The sequence below is a fragment of the Gopherus evgoodei genome, chromosome 3 (assembly GCF_007399415.2).
Source record: "Gopherus evgoodei ecotype Sinaloan lineage chromosome 3, rGopEvg1_v1.p, whole genome shotgun sequence".
NCBI lineage: Eukaryota > Metazoa > Chordata > Testudines > Testudinidae > Gopherus > Gopherus evgoodei.
The window spans coordinates 177,785,302-177,797,957 of NC_044324.1; the positions used below are offsets into that span (position 1 = coordinate 177,785,302).

The 12,656-nt window shown below is 45.9% G+C and overlaps 1 protein-coding gene across 1 annotated transcript in view; it reads left to right on the forward strand.

The window, feature by feature from the left end:
• VASH2 (vasohibin 2) overlaps positions 1 to 12,656 on the forward strand; it is a 67,176-nt gene that overhangs the window by 39,206 nt on the left and 15,314 nt on the right. The window contains exon 6 of the mRNA XM_030557511.1: positions 12,069 to 12,450. Coding sequence (XP_030413371.1) covers positions 12,069 to 12,450 — 382 coding nt within the window. The remainder of the gene's footprint in view (positions 1 to 12,068; positions 12,451 to 12,656) is intronic.

Below are 12,656 nucleotides of genomic sequence, written 5' to 3' on the forward strand. Positions count from 1 at the left end.
ACACAAATGGAGGGGACACTGCAATGGTAGCCCAGGAGGGTTGGGGGAGCAGGGAAGCAACGGGTGGGGTTGTTGCAGCGGCATCCTCTAGAATGGCATGTAGCTCATCATTTCTGTGGGATCTGACACGGAGCGACTGTGCTCTCTGGTACACTGGTTCTCTAGCACACTTGCCCCATATTCTAGGCAGGATTGACTCTATTTTTAGATACAACATAAAGGAGGGAATGACTCGGGGAGTCATTCCTATTTTTGTCTTTATGCCCCTGGCCGACCTCAGCCAGGGGCACCTATGACGGTAGCAGACAGTACAGAATGACTGATAACCATCATCTCATTGCCAATTTACAATGGCACAGCAGATGGTACAGAATGACTGGTAACCATCTCTGCTATCTTGCAAAGACAAATGAATCAAATGAATGTTGCTGTATAGCGCTGCAGTACCGCCTCTGTTAGTGGCAGCCAGTACACATACAGTGACGGTGAGAAAAGGCAAAACGGGTTCCATTGTTGCCATGCTATGGCATCTGCCAGGGCAATCCAGGGAAAAAGGGCGTGAAATGATTGTCTGCCGTTGCTTTCACAGAGGAAGGAATGACTGACGACATTTACCCAGAATCACCCGCGACACTGTTTTGCGCCATCATGCATTGGGATCTCAACCCAGAATTCCAATGAGTGGGGAAGACTGCGGGAACTATGGGATAGCTACGGGATAGCTACCCACAGTGCAACGCTCCAGAAGTTGACGCTAGCCTCGGACCATGGATGCACACCACTGAATTAATGTGCTTAGTGTGGCTGTGTGCACTCGACTTTATACAATCTATTTTACAAAACCGGTTTATGTAAAATCGGAATAATCCCATAGTGTAGACATACCCTGAGTTCTGTAAGAAAGATACTCCCTTACTGCAGGAAAACTGGACTGTTGGAAGATTTCTACTTAATAGCTATAACCGCTTGGACAGCTAATAAATGCTGTGAAAAGGGAGCAAGAAGAATCTTTATCAACAGGCCTTCTATGTAACTGAAAATCTCCTGGGCAACTTGAATTCTAGTTGGACACTGAAGGTTGGCACTCTAGAAAGAGCAACATTGGCATGGCGGGTTTGAGAGGAGAGGCTCCCACCCATCTCCCCTTCTGCTATTTCAAGCCCTGCCTGTATTCCTTGGGAGCCATAGTTGTTGTACACAATGGTTATCATTAGAGAAGGACCGAACCAAAACTCTGGATCGAAACACTTGGAGATCAGGTCCAGATATGAACTTTGTAGCTATCTGCTCCAGTAATAATGAGCTAGACCAAATCCCTGGATCTAAACATCCTTGGACTCTGAAGAACTTGGATCTGAATCCACACTACGTTGCTTGGGGCCTCTCTGATTATGTACAGCTGGCCCTGTGAGGCCCTCTGCCTCTCTGATATTGCTAGCAGGTTCATGATGCTTTTGCAAGTAGCTTATCCGTTTTTGCTGAAGCCTTAAACCTTCTCTGACAAACATGTCAAGGGTGCGAGGTTTAGTTCCCCCTCTGCCGCCTTGCTCCAAGTTAGCAGCCTCACTCTTGTCAGCCTAAATGAAGCCACCTCCCATTCTGTCTGCTCTTATCCCCTTAGCTTTTCTAGCTAAGTATGAGTGCAGTGCCTTGTGACATCTTCTGTTACACAGCAGTGAGCACTCCAGGGGCCTTATGTGCTGCTCCCCTAGCCTTGGGCAAGGCAAGAAAAGAGTATATGAGAGTCATGTGAACTCCATGGCAGACTGATCTTAAATTCAGCAGTGTCCCTGGAGTCTAGGATCTGATGTGTCAGGCTGGAGATATGTAAAATAATGGAGGATTTTAGGGAATTAATTGTGAAAATCAATAGCATAATCAGTACAGCAGGGGCTTGCTAGTCATCTGACAGTAAATTCAATTTGATGCTTTCTGCTATTTCAGTTTTCATTCAATAGGACATAGATGTTTGTATTGAAAACACATAACTGCATCTAGGAGCAAATCTGGATATTCTGGTCATAGGTACCAACTCCATGTTTGCTCCAGAACTGGACCATCCATGGGTGCTCAGCACTCACCAGCCACAGCTGTTTGGTGGCACCCTGATTCGCTAATAGCAGGTGCTAATTTGGCGGCTTGGGAGAGGGCGGAGACCAGTGAGTGGTGGGCGAGTGAGGGCCTTGGGGAGGGGTGGAGCAAGGGTGGGGAGGGGTGGAGCGAGAGCGGGGCTTTGGGGGAAGGGGCAGAGCCTTGGGGTGGAGCAGGGGTGGAGCATCACCAGGGAAAACTGAAAGTCAGTCCTGTGATTCTGGCAGTTGAGGAAGGGGCTGTTATGGCTTTTGGTACCTGGGAAGGTGCTGGAGATAATTTGGGGTCTGAGATAAGTGCACTGCACTGAATGTTTGGGATAAAATCACCATCAGTGAAACAGTTAACAATCTAAACTGCTCTCTTGTTTCTAGAGCTAATACTTGGGCCGAATGGGACAATTCACACCTTTCAGAGGTGCTGTTTTCAAGCTGTCTGCAGATTTAGGAAGACATTGCTCCACTTATTTATGCTCAGATCCATATTTTCAAGCTTTTCCTCTCAACTATAAGGACACAGTTTAGTTCTCTTTTTGTTTTGTTTTCTCCCGTAATAGCATAAATTCTGGATCTTGGATCTGATATTTTGGGTGTCTTGAACCCTATATTTATGCTGGGTTGAACCCAAAACCCAGAAATAAACACTTCCCAAGCCTTGAGAGAAACTCGGGTTCAGATATGAACTTTGCAGCTAGGCCATTTTGCTTGAAACAGACTCTGTGGAAAGTCTCTACAGAAGCTACTTCTTTGTGCAGTTCCTTCATAGTCAGCTGAAAAGTCCTGGCCCTCCGATGAAGTGAATTTAACTTGCCAAGCATCTCTCATCCATTTTACTGTAAAAAATACTTTGATGCCAGCTGTTCCCCTAGTGTGGTTAAGGCCAGACAAGGTCAGCCCCCTGTTGTTGTCCATATCTCTTCTCCATAGAACAAATTCTCAAGTCCTTACTCAAGGAAAATCCCATGCAGGGAACTGACATCTAGGCAACCTTCCCTTCATGGTGCTTGGACTGGATCATTTCTTTGGCCAGGTGTGTGTGTGTGAGAGACTTGGCTCTCAAAGCCTGCAGCTATGTAGTGGCCCTTGGCATATCTCCGTGGTCTCTCCTAGGGCCCCTCCAGCTCCTAGCAGTTAGCTCTGGAGGAGAATTCCCTGCTGGCTCTGCAGCTGCTCCTGGTTGGAGGGAGGGGTTCACGCTGCAGAAGGGGAAAGTGCTTAAATTAATGCTGATAGTCAGTAGATAGTGAGCCCAGCAAGCTGAGGGGAAGAAATGCAACAGAGCAGTCCTCTCCCACAGCTGTGCATCTTAACCTCTGCAGATGTCTGGTGGAGGATCTTCCTGAAGGTCCACGAATTGTGGGTATGATTCACTGAAAGCAGCAATCCTGTTTGTCCATCTCTGTTCCTCCCCAGGACTGCTAGGTGTTTGTTTCCCTCTCTCCCAAGTGGGTAGAAGGTGCAGTTTGTGCCTCAGTCTTTATTCAGTCCAAGCTCCTATCAAAGTCAATAGGAGTTTGGCCTGGGTACAAACTGGTTAAGGTCTTTGGGCCTTAGCCCAGTCCTACGTTCTGTGTATTGTTGGCTCTGTGTAAATTTGATTTTGGGCAGTAAATTGAGCTCCTCTCACCATGGAAAGCCAGCTGCTGTCACACCAATATTGCCAGCTGCAAGTGCCCATTCCAGAAACTTTATTGTTGATGTACACAGCCCAGAGACAGCTTGACTTTGACACTGGAGTTGAGCCCATGCTGCTGGAACTCTGAAAAATCATGTTCAGGTTAACAAACTGAGGAAAGTCGACCTGGAAGTCACTGTTGGAGAATAAATAAAGAATGTCAAGGAGAGTGGTTTAAAGTTTGTCTTCTGACCTGAAACTACTTTTGGTATGTTTCAGGGTAATCATAGAGCAGCTGTTGGTGGGGATAGGGAGGGAAGGTACTTTACTTCTACTAGGACTCTTGTGAACATGGCATTGTGTTCCAATTCTGATTTTATTTTTTTTTAAAGCTGTTGTTGCATCAGTGGTGCATGGTGTTGGTAAAAATTAATGGCTACTATCTGTTTCTACTGCAAATATGTGAAAACAGGTATGTGATGCCTGGATTTTTAACTTACAACTGGCTGAGATCCAGCAGCTTGAGTACTTCTGTCTAATTTAAAAGCCATGATCATGCTGTCAGTGAAATGATCATGACTGTTCCATTGATAATGAAGTGGGTTTGGAATGCAGTGTTAATAAGATGCTTTCAGATGGACTTAGGTGACCAGATGTCCCAATTTTAGGGACTTTGTCTTATATACACAACTTTACCCCTACTCCAGAAAAATGTGTCCTGATTTTTCACACTTGCAATCTGGTCACCCTAGATAAACTCAATGTCCGTGCAAGATGTGATCAATCCAACTTAGACTAGAGCTGATTCTCAGCTCTAGTCTCACACTGATGTGAGCCAACGTAACTCCATTGACCTCAGTGATGGTGTTTCTCATTTACACCAATGTGAGAGGAATATCAGGCAAGCCTCAGAGTTCAGGTGTCTTTCAATTTTGTGTTCCAATTCAGGTCAGTTATAGGGATAACCCAAGATTATGAAGTTTGGATCTGGATTGGAATTTTCCCAAGGATTAGGGTAGCAGGGGGGTTTCAGAGCAGGAATTTGGGTTTGGGCTCATCTCCAGCGTTTGCTACCGTTAAAGCAAAGGAGACTTAAATATGAATAGCTCCATTTTAAAATAAGAGTAAAACCAGTGTATTGGGGTGAGGAATGTGGCCCAGTATTTCTACTGAAAGAAAATGTTTATTTTGTACAGGCCATTAACTTTTATTTTTGAATTTATTAAAATACTTCTCAATGGAGCTATGCCAGTTATACCAGCTGGGAATCTGTCCCATCTTCAAAGCCCCTCAAGCTTTGGTCCAATTCTCCTATCACTCATTTTACTCTGGTGCATGTCCATTGACTTCAACCACCTGGTGTATCTGAGAGATCATAACCAGGCCCTTTAACTAAGCCATTAATGTCCCCATGAGGAAACTGAGGCTAAATGACTAGTGTAAAGCCTCAAAGGGAATCTGTATCAGAACCAGGATTAGCTCTTGGGAATTTCTGCCACGGGATTGGGGCTGAGGAATGGTGAGTCCACTCATGCTTCATTTTCCCTATGTGCTCCAGTGGTGTATAGAGACAGTTAAGGAACTCCAAGTGGCCAGGGGAGAATTCATGTTGCATAGGAGTTGTGCAGGCTGACAAATACCCTGTGGAATCTCCCACCCTTTCCTGTGACCCCTGGAATAGGAGATGTCAGGCAAGATGAGGCAGGTTGGGAGATTAGCATACCTGAGTGCTATAGGGGGTTCTGGACAGCTGTACAGCCCATATATAGCCCCAGGGAGACTGCTCTAATTTATAACCAGAGCTATATTGGTCCCTGCAGTAGCCTGGAATCTGGAAGGGGTAGCCACTTTTGCTTCTTCCACCTCTGGCATGTTGTGCCTTCTGTGCTGTAGCACAGAACTGAATTCCCAATTCCCAGTCCTGCAGACAGACCCACGTCTCTCAAAAATGTGACAGAGCGGTATGGGTATGTCGTGGCCTTCTGTTTGCTGCAGCACAGCTCTACTTGTGTGTGGGTGTGGGGGGTGGGAGGGAGAAGAATAGAAAGGAGATAATGACACCCAGCCAGAGGGGAAGATCTAAGTTGCCTTTCTAACCAATTTGCTGTGTGTTTCATTTCATCTCTGGTGGAGATTCTGATTGACTTGTCGCCCAGCAGATGCATCATGCACCTAAAGGTTAATTTTCACAGCAGCTGTTTCTGTGATAGCTGATAGTAAGTAAAGCCGTTTCCTTCCTCCAAAGGCTTTTACTCCTACTTAGAGCTTAATGCAATTAAATTGCGACTTCTGAGACCTTATGATAGAAGCGTGTGCATATGGGCAGGTGGCCGTGGAGGCTTTGTGTGGATTTAGTAGAGAGCTACTCAGAGTGAAACAGGGTTAAAACCCTTTTATAATGAAGGGAACAATTGTGGCAGATCAGTGCAACACTTGAAAGTTTAATAGGTGCTAACAAAAGGCATTGGTTTAGACAGTTACATAGAATAATAAATAGAATAGGCCTTTAAAAGAGTCTATCCATAGAAAAATGATAGTAACCTGATCTTAGTATATAGCGAATATTGCATTCTGTTACTAGAAGAGTGAGGTCACATTTTAAATGAAGCCATTGTAGGCATAATTCTCCAACTGATGTAACTGCATTGGGCCTGATTCTGATCTCTCACTGGATTTACACTCATTTAATTCCACTGACTTCAGTGGGGTTACTCCTGATTTTCACAAGTGTAATGGAGCTTACAGTCAAGACCACTGAATGCAATGGAGATAGTCCTGACTTACACCAGTGTAGCTAAGATCAGAATCTGTGTTTACTGTAATCTGAAGGTGGTAGATGGATGGCGGGATGCATATACTGCCATGGTTTATCCAGTTGCACCATGTGTTGCGCTTGGATTTCTGGGCTGCTTAAACGATCTACTTTGCAGGCTTGTTCTTTTATTCTGTGTTGCAAGAAATGCATATTGGTTGTTGGGGAGAGTCTATTAATGTGCAGAAGATGTAGACCTACCAGGCTTGCTATGTTTATCTCTACTTCTTTTAATGTGTTATCTCTGTATCAGATTCTTCAGTTTGATGCGCAGGGGTTAATTTTTTTTTCTCAAAAATGTTGCCTTCTTGAATGTGCTGGATTCCTATTTAATCCTCCACTTCAGTGGAGTGACTCTGGATTTAATGACTCCAGGCCTTAACCATGGTTAGGAAGATACAAAATAAGTGAGGTTTTTTCGCATGTAGAGCCCCTCTCTTCTCGTTCTTACCAGAGGGTAATGAGTTCATGTTCTGGTTTTACTGGGTAGAGAGGGTGATGTAACTTCAGGTAAATTGGCAGAAGTCTGTTAAAAGTCAATGGAACCATGCCGACATCAGCTGAAGATCTGGCCGACTGTTTGTTTTGAGGTGCAGTACAAAGAAAAACATCAATATGATTTAACCTTTGGAGTACTGACTTTAGACCTCTGGGTCTAGATGATCCTGGAATCCTTTTTCTAGTGAGTTTCAGGGATTCCAAGACATGCTCATGCTGGAAAGAGAAGAATAGGAAAAAATGGTGGTGGTCTCACAAAGTGACACTTGTCCAATGCCAGCTGGGTGAAACCACCTGGAGAAAAGAATTTAGAGGACATATGAGGATCACTGGGTATTCTTCTTCACACCGCTTTAGGAACCAAGGGCTGAATTTGAGTTGATGCTACTGTATATCCAGAGTAACTCCATTGAAATCAATGGAGTTACATTGTCTTAAGTATATAGTGTCAGTTCGAGTGAACTCAGAATCAGGATCCTCATCTTTTCTTTTCTTGTCTTAGTAAAAAATTTTGTTGTTCTCCAATTTCTAAGCAGCTGTCAGGCACTCCTGATATGCAGGAAGCGGGGAGGAAAGCAGGCTATAGGCAGGGAGAATATTCAGACTAATGTCCTATGCCATTTCAACTATGTAATGCCTATTATGTTTGTGTTTTTAAAGAATTTGGGGGGGGGGGGGGTGGAGACAGAGGGGGAATGCCAAAGATCCCAGGGTCAGGAATTGTATATGCCACATTTTCCTTGTTGGGTCATCCCTTGTTTTCTATACTGAGGTTATGTCTACACTATGAGATTATTCCGATTTTACAGAAACCGGTTTTGTAAAACAGATTGTATAAAGTCGAGTGCACGCGGCCACACTAAGCACATTAATTAGGTGGTGTGCGTCCATGTACCGAGGCTAGCGTCGATTTCTGGAGCATTGCACTGTGGATAGCTATCCCATAGTTCCCGCAGTCTCCCCCGCCCATTGGAATTCTGGGTTGAGATCCCAATGCATGATGGTGCAAAAACAGTGTCGCAGGTGATTCTGGGTAAATGTCGTCACTCAATCCTTCCTCCATGAAAGCAGCGGCAGACAATCATTTTGCGTCCTTTTTCCCTGGATTGCCCTGGCAGATGCCATAGCATGGCAACCATGGAGCCTGTTTTGCCTTTCGTCACTGTCACCGTATGTGTACTGGATGCTACTGACAGAGGCGGTACTGCAATGCTACACAGCAGCATTCATTTGCCTTTGCAAGGTAGCAGAGATGGTTATCATCCATATTGCACCAACTGCCATTGTAAATTGGCGATGAGATGACTATTATCAATCCTTTTGTACCATCTGCTGCTGTCCTGGGTGCTCCTGGCTGGCCTCGCTGAAGTCGGCCGGGGGCGCATGGACAAAAATGGGAATGACTCCCCGGGTCATTCCCTTCTTTATGTTTTGTCTAAAAATAGAGTAAGTCCTGCCTAGAATATGGGGCAAGTCTGCTAGAGAACCAGAGAGCACAGCCGCTCTGGGTCAGAGCCCCAGAGATCCCACAGAAATGATGAGCTGCATGCCATTCTAGGGGGTGCCCCTGCAACAACCCCACCCATTGCTCTCCTCCTCCCCCAACCCTCCCGGACTACCTTGGCACTGTCTCCCCATTTGTGTGATGAAGTAATAAAGAATTCAGGAATAAGAAACACTGACTTTTTAGTGAGAGAAAATGAGGGGGAGGAAGCCTCCTGCTGCTATGATAGTCCAGGCAGTACAGAATCTTTTCTTTAGACATGAAGGGGGGGGGGGCTGATAGAGCTCAGCCTCCATTTGCTATGATGAGAATGGTTACCAGCCGTTCTGTACCATCTTCCAGGAATGACCAGGAGTCATTCCCATTTTTACCCAGGCACCCCCAGCCGACCTCACTGAGGCCAGCCAGGAACATTCACGGGATGATGACGGTTTTCCACCATTTTGTACTGTCTGCCATCAGGAAAAGAAGGGGAGGGGATGCTGCTGTTCAGCGCCGCAGCACCGCGTCTACCAGCAGCATGCAGTAGATATATGGTGACGTTGAAAAATGGCAAGAAACGATTTTTTCCCCTTTTCTTTCACGGGGCGGGAGCGGGGGGTAAATTGACGACATATACTCTGAACCACCCTGGAAAATGTGTTTGATCCTTCAGGCATTGGGAGCTCAGCCAAGAATGCAAATGCTTTTCGGAGACTGCAGGGACTGTGGGATAGCTGGAGTCCTCGGTACCCCCTCCCTCCCTCCAATAGCGTCCATTTGATTCTTTGGCTTTCCGTTACGCTTGTCATGCAGCACTGTGCTGAGTCCCTGCTGTGGCCTCTTTCTATCACAGCCTGAAGATTTTTTTCAAATGCTTTGTCATTTTGTCTTCTGTAATGGAGCTGTGATAGATCAGATTTGTCTCCCCATACCACGATCAGATCCAGTATCTCCCGTACAGTCCATGGTGGAGCTCTTTTTGGATTTGGGATTGTATCACCACCCGTGCTGATCAGAGCTCCACGCTGGGCAAACAGGAAATGAAATTCAAAAGTTCACTGGGCTTTTCCAGTCTACTTGGCCAGTGCATCCGAGTTCAGATCGCTTTCCAGAGCGGTCACAATTGTGCACTGTGGGATACCGTCCGGAGGCCAATACCATCGATTTGCGGCCACACTAACCCTAATCTGACATGGCAATACCGATTCCAGCGCTACTCCTCTCGTTGAGGAGGAGTACAGAAACCAGTTTAAAGAGCCCTTTATATCGATATAAAGGGTCTCGTTGTGTGGACGGGTGCAGGGTTAAATCGGTTTAATGCTGCTAAATTCGGTTTAAACACATAGTGTAGACCAGGCCTGAGAGAGATTTTGGCCAGATCTTGAGCTGCAGTCAGGGCAATGTGAGTGAGAGTGCTTGGGGATAGTCTTAAACCATTTGTGTTCCTCTGGATTGTGGGCTGATCTGCGCTAGGCCTATTCCTCTAATTCTTCCCCACAGTGTAACTTAGAGCATTTCTCTAAGGGCTGAAGGCTCCTCTAACTTCTTCTGGCTGTTCTAGGCCTGGTCCAGCAGCCAGGGTTCAGTTGGGCATAAGGATACCCCAACACCGCTACCTTTCCAGTAGCCATGTCCCCTGCCTCCACCACAGAGAAGAGTTAGCAGCTTTACCTCGCCAAGAAACCCAATTGCAGAGCAGCACAAGGCAGCTGAGGATCCAGATTCTGTCCTCTGCTCCAGCCCCTTTATGCTACTGGAGCAGCTGAGGGTTCTGGAGTAACCAGCTGGCTATGATAGGGAGGAGCACAGGGGTGTGCCATGGGTGTGGACAGTGTATGCTTTGCTTCAGTGAGCCCTGGCCATGGTAATGGCCCTGAAGGAAGGGAGCTTAGAACAGAGGAATTTGAAATAGAGACTGCTCTGGGATTAAACTAGCCCTTAACAGCCCGAGGCAGGGCAAGAGTCCTTCCTCTGGCTGCATTGAGTGGCTCTCTCTGATGCAGGTCAAGATCTGGCCCTTTAACTTGAGGGGAGGCTGTTTTACTCTGAGGGCAAAGGGCCTGCTTTTCTGTTTCACACTGGCTTCACGCTGGTCTGATTCCATTGACCTTAAAGAGTTACTCTTGACTCACGCTGATGTGGCTGAGAGCAGAACCAGGCCTAAAGGATCTAATTAGATAATTTGATTGGTATGCTGCTGCTGACCATATCTGTGCCCCTTGCATCTGTAACCCAACGGTGGGTGGGTGTTATGCCGTGCTGATATGCAGAGGATATGAGTTGTTATAGCCTACAGCTAAAGCTCAGGCTGTAGCAGCTCATATGTTTAGCTCCAGAGGTCCCTGATTCAGTTGCCAGTGTAGTAGCCAAGAGAGCAGTTGTCACATACTTGGCATTCCAGACACACATGGAGTAGGGTAGGCATTTAGTGTCATGTGTTGGTGAGGTGATGGAAGAAACAAAAAAGCATGAACAATAGCACCTCCCCAGCTTAGATAGAAGAAAAAAGGGGCTGAGGCCCAGTGGGACTTGCTGGGTTCTTTGAGCAGGTTTGCTTGTGATGATTAACAAGAAATGAAGAAGCTAGGTATTCAGAAGGCCCAACCCATCTGTCCTAATATGTAGAGGGAGACTTCCCTGCACAAGGATGTCAGGATCATTTCTGTTTCCCCTTTAAGACCACATCTTGTCCAATCTCCTAGCTGGCAAAGGATGGCTGGATTTGGCTCCCACTGGAACCAACCAGCACTAGTCCTGAATCTGTAGGGAGCCACTCCAGAAATGATCACACAGAGGTGGCACCAGCATGAGTTGAGGAAATGATCTAAATAACTACACGTAGCTTCCCTGTGGAGTACTGTATTCTGCTGCTGTAAGGCAGAATTTGGAAAGGCTGATCACCATAACATGGTCAGGTTAAAAGACGGCTACTCCTGGTCATCTCTTTGTGCCAGAGTCTGGAGTGAATCCTTTCTTTAACCCAGTTGCTCTTGTTTTATGCATTGAATGGGATATCTGAGGACAAAAACACTCACATGGCACTTGTCAGAACGAAGGTGATTTTTTAAACTGGAGGAATAAAAACCTCTTCAAATGAAACCTATGGTGTGGGATCTTTCATAGCATCTGAAGGCTGTAGAGATGTAGAAAACTCTGAGCAGCAGCCAGTTCCAAAATGGAACCAAAGGAAAGTCCTTGAGACTGCAGAACTGAGGAACTCTGCATGGTATTAGCTGAAGGAACGAATGCTGGGGGCACGCGCTAGTTTTCCTGCATACGGATCTGGCTTTGCCTTTCTTACAGGTGTGGTCAGGGCACTGGGTGTCAGGCCCCTTCCTGGCTCTGCTACTGACTTGGTGTGTACCTGGGGCAAATGACCTAAGCTTACTGTGCCTCATCCACCATTAAGTAAAATGGGTATTATAACACCTACCTTGCAGGGGCATTGTGGGAGTGAATGTTTTTATAAAGGAGTCTGAGCTCCTGGGGTGGAAGTTGCAAGTCCTCTTGCACCAATATTTGCGTTACAACCTTTGTTCAGAGTTGCCTTGACACAATGCATAACAGATACTTAACCAATGGGCAGCCTTCCATGGAACGATTCCCCATCAGCTTTAAAACCCACTTCTCAGGAAACTATTTTCATCATGTGGTGCTTGGGATTTACTGCAATGGCCGGTACGGGTCACTGGGCATGAGCAGAAGATCAGATCTGATGGACAAACCTTTGACCTATCGAACTCTGACCGATCTTGTCTTTGAATTTGAGGATTCCTATAAAAAGTATCTACATTCAGTCAAAAAAGTAAAAATTGGATTATACGTCCCACATGAGCCACACAGCTTTCAGCCCATTGAGTGGAAGCAGCTGGTCCTCAATGTAGCAAAGATGATGCGGACAGACATAAGGAAGGAGCTGGAGAAATATGCCAGGGATATGAGAATGAAGGTAGGTGCATGATTTCTATAATGCCTTGGGAGTCTGGGTCTGATTTTGTTCACACTGGAGTAAATTGGGAGTAATTCTGTTGATGTTAATGGAGTTACACCAGACTAAAACCAGTGAGAGATTAGAATCAGACCTGGTGTGTCCATATAATCTGTCCCTCTGTGTTTCTCCTCAACTGTGTTGCATGTTTTCAAGTCCTTTTCTGT